The 15565-nt window shown below is 44.3% G+C and overlaps 1 protein-coding gene across 1 annotated transcript; it reads left to right on the plus strand.

Annotated features, from left to right (window-relative positions):
* prss56 (serine protease 56) lies at positions 1-13960 on the plus strand. The gene is made up of 14 exons (XM_014192050.3): positions 1-435; positions 2208-2366; positions 2606-2860; positions 3123-3312; positions 3612-3720; positions 3866-4022; positions 4346-4488; positions 5323-5482; positions 5661-5849; positions 10471-10647; positions 10984-11171; positions 11428-11956; positions 12261-12367; positions 12607-13960. The coding sequence occupies exons 1-14, from the start codon at positions 339-341 to the stop codon at positions 12778-12780; spliced, it is 2634 nt and encodes an 877-aa protein (XP_014047525.3). The 5' UTR covers positions 1-338; the 3' UTR covers positions 12781-13960.
* The last annotated feature ends 1605 nt before the right edge of the window (positions 13961-15565 follow it).

Below are 15565 nucleotides of genomic sequence, written 5' to 3' on the forward strand. Positions count from 1 at the left end.
CTCCCTCCCCCTCCCTCACTCTCGCCCCTCCTCCACCTCTCTGGTGTTTCCCGAGGGACTCTATATATACCGCAGACCACTCTACTCCTTCCTATTGTTCCTCTAAGGAAACTTGCAGACAGATGCCCCGCGGCAGCACAGTGTGTGTGGGTGAGTGCAGAGAGACAGCCGCGACAGAGACAAGACTCAAGACAATAGCTGGTGCTGCTGGACAGAGACTTTTACTACTACTACTACTACTACTACTACTAGCCCATTTCTTCTTCTGCGTTTTTGTTAGTTTTTTTGTTGTGATTTTTTTTCTCCACCGCTGAGTGGTGATCTGATGATCTGACGGCATGTTGCTGGTGTCACTGCTGCTGATGGCGATGGATTGCTGCCTTGGAGCTCCAGCCGGGAGAGAGGTGTACAGGATGCCTCAGAGTGCTCTGAAAGGTAAAAGGCCTGGTCTGTGTGTCATTTAAAGTGTCTCTTCGTGTTATACCTTTGCACACTGCGAGGGTTAAATTTCTCATGTCAATTTCTTGGCTATTCACTGAACAACATGCCACCTAGTGTGGATGATATAGAGCAGGGTTTCCCAAACTTGGTCCTAGGGTCCCCCCTGGGTGCACGTTTTGGTTTTTGCCCTAGCACTACACAGCTGACTCAAGTAATCAACTAATCATCAAGCTTTGATCATTTCAATCAGCTGAACCGATTTTGGGAAACACTGATGTAGAGAGTACATGTACTGTATACGCATATGCTGTAGGAGACTAGCATTAGTGGTAGTGATGACTTTTTCACTTTAATGATGCTTGGTTTTGCCATTGCAGTATCCAAGTCTACTGTTGCCACAAGTTGGTGTCACCACAGTTCAGAGGAGCTCGCCTTTATCTATCTGATCTTGAGCTTGCCACATGAAATAAAGCAAGATTTTCTTGGTAGTGCGAGGGTGATCTATTCTATTTAGTGTTTTGATCAGAAATTCTCTCTGTCCTGTGAAGGCACGGTAAACTATAGGCCTATGTAGCAATTTATCTGAGGTCAAAAGCCTAACCAATACAGATTAGTAAACTGGGTTCACACAGTGAACAGACACTGCTGTATAACATGGTGACATGTTCCAGACGTTAGTGACAGTAGTAAGTCGTTTGGTGTCTGTGTTTTAAAATAATAAATAACATATGCCATTTAGCAGACACTTTTATCCAAAGTGACTTAGTCATGTGTGCATACATTTCACGTATGGGTGGTCAGACACTGGCGCCATGCGGCATTGGAAAGCACAAACGTTACAATTACCAGGATCAGTAAGCATTTGATAGCAGAATAAGCATAGGATAGATAAAACAGTTTGTCGAAGCAGGCTTCTCTAATCCTGTTCACTGCAAGGGTTGCAAGAGTGCAGGGTATCTGCCGCCCCTGTCCTGCCAGCCCATGTCCCCTTTCCTCCATGCTTCGGGCCGTCTCTGCCATCTAATTAAGTCTTCTAATCAGCATTGTCGTTGTTAGCTAGCGGCCTGCCCTGTGATGTGGCGCGCACAGAGGAGGGGCGCGAGGGCGGCGGCACAATTGAAGTGCGTCCGCACAGCCCTCACCAGCGTGTTTGTGCGTGAGCTCGCTCCACTAACGCGCTGCCAAAGGGCTCAAAAGAGCATCATGAGAAAAACACACACACACACACACACACACACACACACACACACACACACACACACACACACACACACACACACACACACACACACACTGTACTTGCTCTTACAAGCACACACACAAACACAGAGTGCGGTCAACTACTCCCGACTTTCCCACACTCAAGGAATGTGTCGGTCGTGTGGATGTCCTCCGAATGTGCGTCTTATAATTATGTCTCCTCCGAGAGTGCCATGCTAACTTGCCTGAACGTTGTCTGAATGAAATACAAACCTGTCATAATGCCCTAACAGTATAAGACCATGTAAATGCAGTCTCAACTGTTCTGAATAGTCTAAAGATGTGCATTTATGTGTCCTAGTGCTGAGAGTCACATTGCTGACTTTCTACTGTTCATTTCAGCACTGACGGTTTGCTGTTGGTCGTACTGTTCTTCAAGTTTACCCAGCTTACAGATCCCTTTCTTGCTCCATCTCTCTTCTCTCTCTCTCTCTCTCTCTCTCTCTCTCTCTCTGTCTCTGTCTCTGTCTCTCTCTCTCTCTGTCTCTCTCTGTCTCTCTGTGTAGCTCTATCGGACCGGGGTACTGTGGTTCTGGAGGCGGCGTTGACCAGTGCTCTGTCGGCTCTGGAGCTGGCAACGTCGGAGCGGAGTCAGGCCGAGGCAGTCTGTAGAGACTGTGTACCCTGTCTCTTTCAGGACTGCGGACAGCGCACCGGACCCTGCTGTAAGGAAACATCCATAGCTTTTATCTCTCTTCTCATCACCCATGTGACATGAGGCTAGGTCTTAAGTGTTTTAATGTCTTGTTGTATTGATTTTGTGTAAGTGGATACAGAACGTTTGATGGAGTTAAAGAAGTTCATAACAATCACAGAAGATGAGAATAAGTGTTCATACATGGTGCCATTTAATCATTGTGGTTATAATCGTGGCCTCATCTCTACTTCCTCTTCCTCTTTACAGCCTCTCTGGACGACACATTGGCTGAGCCCAGCTGTGACGTCATTACCAAGGCTCAGAAAGTTCCGGAGGAGGGCGAGCAGAGCTGGGCGCTGAGCCAGGCATGTGGATACTACCGGCGGCGGTGCCCGCCAGGCGAAACAGAGAAGGAGGCTTGTGTGAGGATCATGGGCGAGAGCTGCAGTGCCCGCGTGCTCCAGTGTAGCCTCCTGAACACCATGCAGAACCTGGAGCCTGCCACACAGACACGCACACAGGGTGGGTGAGCAACACACACAATTTGCACTATAGTGGGTTATATTCATTAGGGCACACCGTAGCAAAAACGGTTTGCAATGTAAAACGAAAAATAAGTGTTTTTATTGGACAAGTTCCAGTAGTAGTACATCTCTGTTTCAGTGGGTTTTCTTCGGTTTGGTGCCTAATGAATATGAACCTGAGTTCTGTATTACTTTCTGCTGATTGAAAATGTGGAACTCTTCGGAACCCCCTTGACTCTCCCCCCTCTCTTTCCCAGCAGCAGTGTGTGGCCAGAGGCTGTCTGCGGTGCAGAACGTGACCCAGCCCCGCTCCCGTATTGTGGGGGGTTCCCCGGCCCCCCCTGGCAGCTGGCCCTGGCTGGTCAATCTGCAGCTGGACGGAGGGCTGATGTGTGGAGGGGTGCTGGTGGACAGCTCCTGGGTGGTGACCGCCGCCCACTGCTTCGCTGGGTAAGTGTGTAAGTGTGGGTCCTTTTGTACTGGTTGTTAAAACGGAGAGTGTGTGACACTTCTCTTCTAATTTTGTCTCTCTGAATGTTTTCCCTCAGGGTAAAAAGTTCAGCATAATTGACCTTCTCTTTCTCGCTCTCTCTTTCTTTCTTTCTTTCTTTCTTTCTTTCTTTCTTTCTTTCTTTCTTTCTTTCTTTCTTTCTTTCTTTCTTTCTTTCTTTCTTTCTCTCTTTCTCTCTTTCTCTCTTTCTCTCTTTCTCTCTTTCTTTCTCTTCTCTCTCTGTGTTTCTCTACTGTAGCAGTCGCAGTGATAACTACTGGACGGCTGTGGTGGGAGAGTTTGATATCACCAAGACCGACCCTGACGAGCAGGTGCTCAAGGTCAACCGCATCATCTCCCATCCCAAGGTGTGTTTCTCATACGTGTTTTCTTACTGTGCATCCTGCCTTCAGAGCTGCGTCTATACTACAGTTTGAGTGTTGTAGCACAGTCTGTTCTCTGAAGATCACATGTTCCCCCAATCAACTTAATCAATCCTCCCTCTCTGTGCAGTTCAACCCCAAGACGTTTAACAACGACATAGCACTGGTGGAGCTGACGTCTCCGGTGGTCCTGTCGGACCGTGTGACCCCTGTGTGTCTGCCATCAGGTCTGGAACCGCCTACTGGCAGTCCCTGTCTGGTGGCCGGCTGGGGCTCCCTCTACGAAGGTATTTTACCCATCATTAATATATAATTCATTCACCAAAGACGTGTGGCGCTATCTTAAGATGAATGCACTAACTGTAAGTCGCTCTGGATAAGTAAATGTGAGCTACAATACAACTGTATATATCATACAGTCTTACAAAGTGTTCTGTTTCTCAAGTAACTTATTTGGGCCAGGTTATTTACATGCATAGGGTTATAGACCTCATTTGTATAGAAAAGCAAATGCATTGACTTAAGGAAGTGACTAAATGGAACTTTGTTTGAAGCCATCACACACATCATGAGATGTACTCATTAAACTACTTCCTGTCTATCACCTCAGATGGTCCTTCAGCTGACGTGGTGATGGAGGCTAAGGTTCCTCTGCTGCCCCAGAGCACCTGTAAGAGCTCCCTGGGCAAGGAGCTGGTCACCAACACAATGCTGTGTGCCGGATACCTCTCTGGGGGCATCGACTCCTGCCAGGTGGGTGGTACTGCCATATCAATGGACTGAGATTAAGATAATGTCATTCCCAGGCCCCTTCCTAACATTGGACTGACAGAGTAATGAGATTTATGATTTAAGATTGTCTTTGCATTTGTTTAAATGTATTCAAAATGTAATCCAGAGCTTTGCTCCTGTGCATTTATATTGTGATGAGTGAGGTCCTCTGGTGTTCAGTTGGTAGAAAGCATAGCGCTTACAATGACAGGATAGTGGGTTCGATTCCCGGGACCACCCATACGTAAAAAATGTATGCACCGCATGCATGACTGTTAAGGTGTCAGCATGCTTCAGTTCAGCTGGCACCTAATGGAACTCGGCTATGTGAACCAAACGAGTGTGCTCGCATACTCCCTTAAAGTCTGACTATTTTGGGGAAGTGTATTATCTAAGAAATCTATCATTCATGTTTACTGATGAGATCTGTGTTGTGCAATTTTACGTCTAACTAATGTTTGGTGCAAAATAACATTTTTGCATGAAAACGAGGCGTCTCTCGTTGAATGACAACAACGACTTATTGAAGAATTCCTACTGTTGACCAATCACTGACGAAGGGGCGTAGACTTCGGCTACTGTCTCCGGCTTGCCTCCAAAAATACATTTTTTGTGCTCAGACAGCCAGAATAGTCCAAAACGAACAAAAACATCACAAAATGTCATCATAATATATGCACAAACTCTTCCGAACTGTTTCTTCTGGGAAGGATGCGGACGCCTTAAGTTGCTTTGGATAAAAGTGCCTGCTGAATGGCATATTTATGAGTTCATAGCAGAGTACTTCATAGCTGTAATACTGTCTGTGTCCTGTAGGGGGATTCTGGAGGGCCTCTGATTTACCAGGACCGTATGTCAGGTCGCTTCCAGCTGCACGGCATCACGTCCTGGGGAGACGGCTGTGGGGAAAAGGGCAAACCTGGGGTCTACACACGGGTCAGCGCCTTCTCCGATTGGATACTCGCTGAGATACAGAGTAACTCATTTTTTTTTAAGCACCATAATTTTTTGAAGCCGCTATGCTTTGCCATGCATTTAAATGATTGGTTCTAAAGCTTTTGAAGTGAAACATTTAAAACATATTATGTATCCTGATGTGAATCATGATACAGTACTGAACCAGCATTCTAACATTCACACCCTGGTTTACCCAGAGTCCTTTGGGAGTCGGGAGCCAACGTGTCCCGAGCTGCTGAAGACGTCGGAGCTGTCGGAGGAGCAGCAGAGGTCGGAGTTCGTCTCTCTGTGTCGCTTCTACGCCCACACCTGCCCCCCCAGCCAGGGGGTCGCCGCCTGCAACCGCCTCGTAGAGGAGAAATGTCTTTGCCGCTTCAAGAAGTGCCGTAAGTGTTTAACTTGTGACGTTGCTGTGAAGTGAGCATGAGGACCATGAACTTTCAACTGCCCTATGTTTAGTGCATTAAAAATGAACCAACCCCTATATTGCAGGGTTATTCAACTGGGGATCTGTGTAAATGTATGTGTATGTATATATATACAGCACTGTGTAAAAGTTTTAGGCAGGTGTGAAAAAATGCTGTGAAGTAAGAATGCTTTCAAAAATATATTATATTTATCAAAAAAACTAAATGTAAAGTGAGTGAAGAGAAGAAACATCTATATCAAATCAATATTTGGTGTGACCACCCTTTGCCTTCAAAACAGCATCAATTCTTCTAGGTTCAGTTTTTGAAGGAACTCGGCAGGTAGGTTGGCCCAAACATCTTGGAGAACTAACCACAGTTATTCTGTGGATTTAGGCAGCCTCAGGTGCTTCTCTCTCTTCATGTAATCCCAGACAGACTCAATGATGTTGAGATCAGGGCTCTGCGGGGGCCAAACCATCACTTCCAGGACTCCTTGTTCTTCTTTACGCTGAAGATGGTTCTTAATTACTTTCGCTGTATGTTTGGACTCGTTGTCATGCTGCAGAATACATTTGGGGCCAATCAGATGCCTCCCTGATGGTATTGCATGATGGATAAGTATCTGCCTGTACTTCTAAGCAATGAATTGATGATCATTTCTTAATTCTGACCAAATCCCCAAATCCATTTGCAAAAATGCAGCCCCAAACTTGCAAAGAACCTCCACCATGCTTCACTGTTGCCTGCAGACACTCATTTGTGTTCCGCTTTCCAGCCCTTCGGTGAACAAACTGCCTTCTGCTACAGCCAAATATTTCACATTTTGAGCACCTGCTGCCATTTTTCTGCACCCCAGCTCCTGTGTTTTCGTGCATATTTGAGTCGCTTGGCCTTGTTTCCACGTCAGAGGTATGGCTATTTGGCCGCAAGTCTTCCATGAAGGCCACTTCTGCCCAGGCTTCTCAGGACAGTAGATGGGTGTACCAGGGTCCCATGAAGGCCACTTCTGACCAGACTTCTCCGGACAGTAGATGGGTGTACCAGGGTCCCACTGTTTTCTGACAATTCTGACCAGGCTTCTCAGGACAGTAGATGGGTGTACCAGGCTCCCACTGTTTTCTGCCAATTCGGAGCTGATGGCACTGCTGGACATCTGATTGTGAAAGGAAGTAAGCATGATGTGTCTTTCATCTGCTACAGTAAGTTTCCTTGGCCAACCACTGCGTCAACGGTCCTCAACGTTGCCCGTTTCGTTGTGCTTCTTCAAAAGAGCTTGGACAGCACATCTGGAAACCCCTGTCTGCCTTGAAATGTCTGCCTGGAAGAGACCTTGCTGATGCAGTATAACTACCTTGTGTCTTGTTGCTGTGCTCAGTCTTGCCATAGTTTACAGTCAAAAGTCATACACCGTCTTCAGCAACCTCACTTTGGTAGTGGAGTTTGGCTGTTCCTCACCCAGTTTTATTCCTCCTACACAGCTGTTTCTGTTTCAGTTAATGATTGTGTTTCAACCTACATATTGAATTGATGATCATTAGGACCTGTTTGGTGTAATTGTTTAATCATACACCTGACTATATGCCTACAAAATCCTTGACTTTGTGCAAGTTTACCTACAAGAATTGATGCTGTTTTGAAGGCCAAGGGTGGTCACAAAATATGGATTTTATTTAGATTTTTCTTCTGTTCACTCACTTTGCATTTAGTTCATTGATAAATATAATCTATGAACATGTCTATTTTTGAAAGCATTCTTACTTTACAGCATTTTTTCACACCTGCCTAAAACCTTTGCACGGTATTGTGTGTATACAGTGCATTCGGAAAGTATTCAGACCCCTTGACTATGGTAGAGAGTCTGGCCACTCTACCATAGAGGCCTGATTGGTGGAGTGCTGCGGAGATGGTTGTCCTTCTGGAAGGTTCTCCCATCCCCACAGAGGAACATTGGAGCTTTGTCAGTGAGAATCGGGTTCTTGGTCACCTCCCTGACCAAGGCCCTTCTCCCCCGATTGCTGAGTTTGGCCGGGTGGACAGCTCTAGGAAGAGTCTTGGTGGTGCCAAACTTCTTCCATTGAAGAATGATGGAGGCCACTGTGTTCTTGCGGACCTTCAATGCTGCAGACATTTTTTGGTACCTTTCCCCAGATCTGTGCCTCAATACAATTCTGTCCTTCGATCTCTACGGAAAATTCCTTCGAACTCAAGGCTTGGTTTTTGCTCTGACATGCACTGTCCAATTGTGGGACCTTATATAGACAGGTGTGTGCCTTTCCAATCATATCCAATAAACTGAATTTACCACAAGTGGACTCCAAACAAGTTGTAGAAACTTCTCAAGGATGATGAATGGAAACAGGATGCACCTGAGCTCAATAGCAAAAGGTCTGAATACTTATGTAAATAAGGTATTTCTGTTTTTTATTTTTTATCAATTTGCAAAAAAAATCTAAACCTGTTTTCGCTTTGTCATCATGGAGTATTGTGGGTATTATTATTTTTTTTAAACAATTTTAGAATTAGGCTGTAACGTAACAAAATGTGGAAAAGGGAAACGGGTCTGAATACTTTCCGAATGCACTGTATGTACAGTACCAGTCAAGTTTGGACACACCTACTCATTCAAGGGTTTTTCTTTATTTTTACTAATTTCAACATTGTAGAATAATAGTGAAGACATCAAAACTATGAAATAACACATATGGAATCATGTAGTAACCAAAAGTGTTTAAATTTGAGATTCTTCAAAGTAGCCACCCTTTGCACACTAGGCATTCTCTCAACCAGCTTCACCTGGAATGCTTTTCCAACAGTCTTGAAGGAGTTCCCACATATGCTGAGCACATGTTGGCTGCTTTTTCTTTACTCTGTGGTCGAGCTCATCCCAAACTATCTCAAATTGGTTTGTGGTCGGGTGATTGTGGAGGCCAGGTCATCTGATGCAGCACCATCACTCTCCTTCTTGGTCTAATAGCCCTTACACAGCCTGGAGGTGTGTTGGGTCATTGTCCTGTTGAAAAACAAATGATAGTCCTACTAAGCGCAAACCAGATGGGATGACGTATCGCTGCAGAATGCTGTGATAGCCATGCTGGTTAAGTGTGCCTTGAATTCTAAATAAATCACTGACAGTGTCACCAGCAAAGCACCTCCAAACCATCACACCTCCTTCTCCATGCTTCATGGTGGGAACCACACATGCGGAGATCATCTGGTCACCTACTCTGCGTCTCACAAAGACGTGGCAGGTTGGAACCAAAAATCTCAAATTTGGACTCATCAGACCAAAGGACAGATTTCCACCGGTTTAAAGTCCATTGCTCGTGTTTCTTGACCCAAGCAAGTCTCCTCCTTATTGGTGTCATTTAGTAGTGGTTTCTTTGCAGTGGTCTCTTCAGAACAGTTGATGTTGAGATGTGCCTGTTACTTGAACTCTTTGAAGCATTTATTTGTGCTGCAATTTCTGAGGCTGGTAACTCTACTGAACTTATCCTCTGCAGCAGAGATAACTCTGGGTCTTCCTTTCCTGTGGTGGTCCTCATGAGAGCCAGTTTCATCAAAGCGCTTGATGGTTTTTGAGACTGCACTTGAAGAAACTTTCAAAGTTCTTGAAATGTTCCGCATTGACTTACCTTCATGTCTTAAAGTAATGATGGACTGTCATTTCTATTTGCTTATGTGAGCTGTTCTTGCCATAATATATGGACTTGGTATTTTACCAAATAGGGCTATTTTCTGTATACCCACCCCTACCTTGTCACAACACAACTGACTGGCTCAAACACATTAATAAGAAGGAAAGAAATTCCACAAATTTAACTTTTAACAAGACACACCTGTTATTTGAAATGCCATGAAGCTAGTTGAGAGAATGCCAAGAGTGTGCAAAGCTGTCATCAAGGCAAAGGGTGGCTACTTTGAAGAACCTCAAATATAAAATGTATTTTAATTTAACTCTTTTTTTGGTTACTACATGATTCCATATGTGTTATTTCATAGTTTTGATGTCTTCACTATTATTCTACAAAGTAGAAAATAGTTTCTGACATAAGACTTTGAAAAGCACCCGCAAATAGGCTACCAGTGCAGCAAGTGCTGAAAAGCTTTTAAAATAATTTGAATTTCAGTATACATCCTGAATTGAAATGGAATTGACCCCAACCCTGTGGCTAACCTTTGTGTAAACAGCTGCTCTTAGCGATACAATTTAGAGTTACCTTTCTAGCTAATAGGCTATGTTAGAGTTTACTCTTCCTCTTTCAATTGTAATGTTGGGATATCAAAATAATGAACTATCTACCAAATCTATTAATTTGTAAATGTTGCTTCTTCTTGCCATTATCATTCCCCTGATAAAACAAGATGTGAGATTTTAAATTTTTTGCTAACGTATGATGGTGGGTTGCCAGTTTGCCTGGGATGGGGTCCGTGGGCAAGAACAGTTTGAAGACTATTGTATAAAGAAATAATGGTGATACTATTGTTGTAGTGGAGATGGATATTGGATCTTGTAATGAGCTAATCCTCTGCATATTACTCAGATTAATCATGTCTCTCTCTGGTCTTTATATAATGCGTCCTTGATTTCTCTCTTCAGAGTTGCGTTCGTTCCTGCAGACCCTGCTGGACTTGCTCCAGAGAGCAGAGGACTATATCAGAGACAAGGTAGACCTGACCTTCTTCACCCAGACCCTGCCTCAACTGGTGGAACACATCTACAGTACAGCCTTCACCGCCAAGGAGAGGGAGAGGAGGGAGATCCCACAGGAAACAGGTACAACACATGCAGCCCACTACTGTACCCTTTCTAGCCCCCTCATACTCTCCATTCTGTTAATCACCTACATTCATCTTATCCCCTACCTCCACACACCCTACTACTCCACATCACAGTACTGTAAGCCCCTACACCCCTGCTACCCCCACAACCCCATTCCTCCTCAAAACCATGTCCAAAAAACACAATCTTACCCACACAGCCTACCTTTGCTTGTTTCTATAGGTAGTAATGCTATGTATTAATAGTATGTATGTATTGTATTATATTATTCATACAGAAGTGTGTCACATGGCCATTGTATGTGTGTAACAGGGGTATTATTTATTAAAGAACAGGTATGGGGTGCTGTCCGGTCAGGGTCAGAGGAAACTGGTCCTGGGTTGTTCCAGAAGGTAGGCCCTCTGGTGGCTGACTGGGAGAACTACCTCAGGGGCATCGCTGTGGAGTTGGACACACAGACACACGGACAGACAGACGGCTCCAAACCCCTAAGCCAAGAAGAGAGTCTTTTCCTCCAGGTAGGCCATAGTGAACTCAACTCTTCAACACTTTGTAAAGGTCATTTTCAGTCACTTTGTCTATCTTGGGAACTATCTTTATGATCCTCTCCCATATTGACCACTGGCTTATATGAGACTGTGTTGTACTCTTACTTTATATTCAGTAGCTATATCAACACTACTGTTTGCTTTACTGGTGTACTATGCTATACTGTTGCTGTACGTTATTGTTAGTCTGTGCTTTACTATACCCTCTTTATGATGTCATTTCCAGGCAGAGGACCCTTCTCTGCATCAGCTAAAGGGGAAGTACCAGACCATCATCTCAGCCTTACACTCCAAACTGGACTCCAGACCTGCTCCTCCAATCCTGCACCTGAATACAGCCCTCCTCCAGGAAAACTCTCCCAACATTCATGCTGTTCCCACTGAAGAGTCACCCACCTCATTCCCCCTTCAGGGGTCAGTGTCGCTCACAGCCCTCATCAGTGAAATCCGGAAATTTGGGACACAGAATGAAATGGCGACAGAAGATGCAGAAATTAGTGTAACATCTTTTGAAGAGGACACATTTTCTGATCCAACACCAGTCAGTTCAATAGAGACTACAGATTGGCTGAACGAAGCTGTGACCGAACAGACAACCTTACAGCGCCTGTTCCCGTCTCTGTCCACCATCGGCAGCACCATGTCTCCCATAGCAACGACCTTTGACTCCAGACAGACTCTACTTCCTGGTTCTCCTTCCCTCGACCACCGGAGACGCAGGAGTCTCCGCAAAAGGCAGATCCCTGGGGTTAAAGGTACGTGTCACAGCTAGTACTGTATGTCTGTACTGTATGTGTCTGTGATGGTAAGATGGAACAGCTCTGTAATCAACAGTGTCACATTATTACGACCCTGATTTTGTTTGAAATTTTTCTGACCATGTGACATGACTAGGAAACACTCTGGGCCCTAGATAGACTAAACATAAGGCTTGGAGTTTTTCCTGGTCAGGCCACGTGGTCAGGAGAAACCCCTAGCCCCACTCATAGCGTCTGTATATGTTAACATTATCAGTATTGGATATTAGCAACATAATAATAGGTTGTGGGTGTTTGACAGCTTGTCCAGGAGTAGCAGAGTCCACCCAGCAAGTGAGTGGTATCAGAGACACATACAAGTGGATCCTGGGCATCCCCACCAAGAACCTCCACATGAACTTCCAGGAGGTGAGTTATTCTCTGCACAGCAATATTTACAAGGTCTATTTATAAGGGATATAATTATGTAGATATTGGGATTGTGCATGTTATATCAGACAAGTCAACTCAAACCAATCAGACTTTTTCCATCACTTTTTCTCTATTCAAGTAATGTGTTACTGTCACTGAATAACGGTGTCATCATGTCCTGTGTTGTTGACCAACGTCCCTTTCTCTCGCACTCTCTTTCTCCACCTCCTCCTCAGTTGCTGGTGGACCTGAGCTCTAAGAACGATCGGGGTCTGTACGAGGCTCGGGTCAGGGCGGTGGTTGGGGGTCGACCTCTGACTTTCTACAGCCTGGTGGGTCTGGAGAATGAGTCCTTCTACCGTAGCATGCCGCGCATCATCGCTCTGGCCCTGGACGCTCTCAAAACGTAAACAATATCAACTTCAACAAAACGAACACATGTCAAAGACTCAGTGGTTCAGCGAAGGCATGGTCTAGTCAGCTTGTGGTGCCAGAGACCAGAGAGGGGGAACAAACCCAGTGTGACCTGGAAACTGGCGACTACTCATTCAGATGGGAGGCGAGGGGACTGGGCGTTCTAGGAGACCTAAACATTAGGAATGTAACACCTCACCAATACACATCGGGTCATGTTCAAATGTTTAAGATGCGAGTGCATCAAGTTTATCGGTGGGCGGGAGCCCAAACTGATCCAAATTACGTATGCATCGGTCAGAAAACCCATTTAAAAGGTTCCAAATTGACAGTTAACTGTTTTTTACTTTATATAGTGTTATTCCGGAAAAAAAAAACACTGATGCGTCCTCCTTCAGTTCAGTAGCCTATCAAACTTTAATGACGTAACTGCGTATGAGTGTGAGATAGCAACTGTGCGTGCAGTGCTGGAGACAGCTGCTCGCGCCAACGAGAGGTTGTTCTAATGGGCTATTCGTACATCTGCATTCAGATGCTTGTAATGGCTTTCACAATGTCAAATCATAGGCTTTATTAGTTGAGTGACAACAAATGTAATTTGGGTCATTGTTACCAAATGAGCTGTAGAATTTTTTTTTTTTTACTCGAGTTGTGTAGCCTACCGGAATGGATGCAACTCACATCCAACTGTTGATTTTGGGTTTTCAATCATTCAGATTTCATTTAGATTGTTCAGGTTCACTATAAGAAGTAGTTTTGGTAGTTTTGCTTTAAACAGTCAGTGTATTTGGTCACTTCAACATGAACAGGGTATGTTCGTTAAGGACAGCAATAAGTTTTGCCAGCTGCGCATGGTTGCGTTCATTCATTGGTCAAAGTGGGAGAAGCTCTCCATAGAACTCCAAACGGTCTGAACCATTCCCCTTTGAGACGGGGTAAAATCCAAAGCTGCATTATATTAATTGGCTAAATGCCATGCTAATTTCTAAAGATAAATATTGACATAGTACTAGCTCGAAACATGTTTAATCTGCAAAAATGACAAGTTAATCAGTGGGCGATGGTGATGTCAGAGAAAAAGTGGTGGGAGAAAAAGCATACATTTCCCCACTCCTAATCTGATAGTGGGGTGGTAGATGCTCAGTCTGCTCTATGGCTCAACTCAAGTGCCCACACACACACCACACACACACACACACACACACACACACACACACACACACACACACACACACACACTGAGGGCCACTCAGCTTAGAGAAGTCGTCTCAGACAGATCCAGCTCAGAGAGGCCCAGCTTCTGAGCTCCCATCAGCAGCAGTTATTAAATAAAAATGTAAAATGAATGTGTTCAATGCAACAACAAAAAAGTGCATTGAACCGAATTGCATCAATTCGTTTCCCTAATCAAACCAAATCGCACCGACTCGTTTCAAATTAAAACGTATCGTTCCTGTATTGTACTGGAGCCAATGTGTCCAAATGCGTATCAAATCGTCCGCGCAAATGGGCGCAAGTGCACACGGTGCACACACACACACACAATGTGTGACTCTGCTGGCAAACGCTGAAGAACAGAGACAGGAGAGTGACATTACAATATGACATCATGTCAACCCACCTGAGAGCCTGACCTCTATATGTACACACAGCCCTGAATGTATTGGACCATTCTGCCTAGCAACCATTCATGGAGATGAGTTGTTTTTTTTACATGGCTGGCGTATCGCAGTGATACAGCCATAGAAATAGATAGAGAACTCATTTTTGTATCTGTGCCATTAAAATGGCGGAAGCCCTCAATGGCGATGGCCATGCTAAAACGGGTTATATCCATGTGTCTATATCTATGGACGCAACCCATTCTAATTTTTGAGCCTGTATAAATAAATAAGTTATTCAAAATGTCGGTTTTTCTGCAAAAGGTTGAGCCTCTTGTGAAGCAAGCAAACTGTAGGCCCCTTCATACTGTACATTTGGTATATTATTTTTTGTTGCTATATTTATTTGTATAGAGAACTGCTTTGTATTTTTCTAATAAAATATCAATAAAATTGTTATTATTCTATGTCTGGTGAAGTGCACAGAGAATCCTTGTCCTCATTTCAACTCGGATTCATTCATTTGTAAAAAAATCTTTTTTTATGAAAGTCCTATTGGTCAGATAATATGTTGAATTATATTATGTGAACACACTCACTTATTTTGTCCATCTACACTAAAGCGGAATAAGTAATGACCCTTGACCCCAATCTTCTCTGTTGAACTCCGACTCATTAACATTAGCTTTCCTGTCAACACAGCAGCTGCTCTGGTCCATGATGGGGGGGTTGGGTCTCAGGGTAACAATCAATCCCACTCCTCTCCACTCTGAGTCTCCTAATTCCTCACCTCTCTCTCTCTCACACACATCCCAGACACTGGTCATAGAGCTGAGATTGTCTTTCAGGTCTGACATGATGATTTGAGGATTTTGTATACACACTATCTACAAGCAATTGTTTTGAATTACCAGAAGATGAACGATAACTGTGTTTCCAGACTAACTGTTTACAGATTAATGTTACCCTGATGGGAGACATTTGGGTAATGATGGTGGTTGGGGAAAGGAATAGCTCAGACTCGCTTTACATACTGTAGGCCTATAGCGCTGGACCACCACATGAAGGTATAAACGCTGGTAAGAATGTTAGTCTAATTTTCCTGTTAGCATGGCTGTTAATTGGAGGAAATTCAGTTTGTGTTTGGGAGGAATGTCAAGGTGTGGATCAGTAGCCTATA

Source organism: Salmo salar, chromosome 03 (assembly GCF_965601325.2).
Source record: "Salmo salar chromosome 03, fSalSal1, whole genome shotgun sequence".
Classification (NCBI taxonomy): Eukaryota; Metazoa; Chordata; class Actinopteri; order Salmoniformes; family Salmonidae; genus Salmo; species Salmo salar.

What these genes read in the sequence shown, in the direction of transcription:
- prss56 (XM_014192050.3), top strand. Translation starts at nt 339, where the DNA reads ATGTTGCTGGTGTCACTGCTGCTGATGGCGATGGATTGCTGCCTTGGA. An exon ending in GCCTCAGAGTGCTCTGAAAG is followed by an intron (nt 436 to 2,207) that starts GTAAAAGGCCTG and finishes CTCTCTGTGTAG; the next exon opens with CTCTATCGGACCGGGGTACT. An exon ending in CACACAGACACGCACACAGG is followed by an intron (nt 2,861 to 3,122) that starts GTGGGTGAGCAA and finishes CTTTCCCAGCAG; the next exon opens with CAGTGTGTGGCCAGAGGCTG.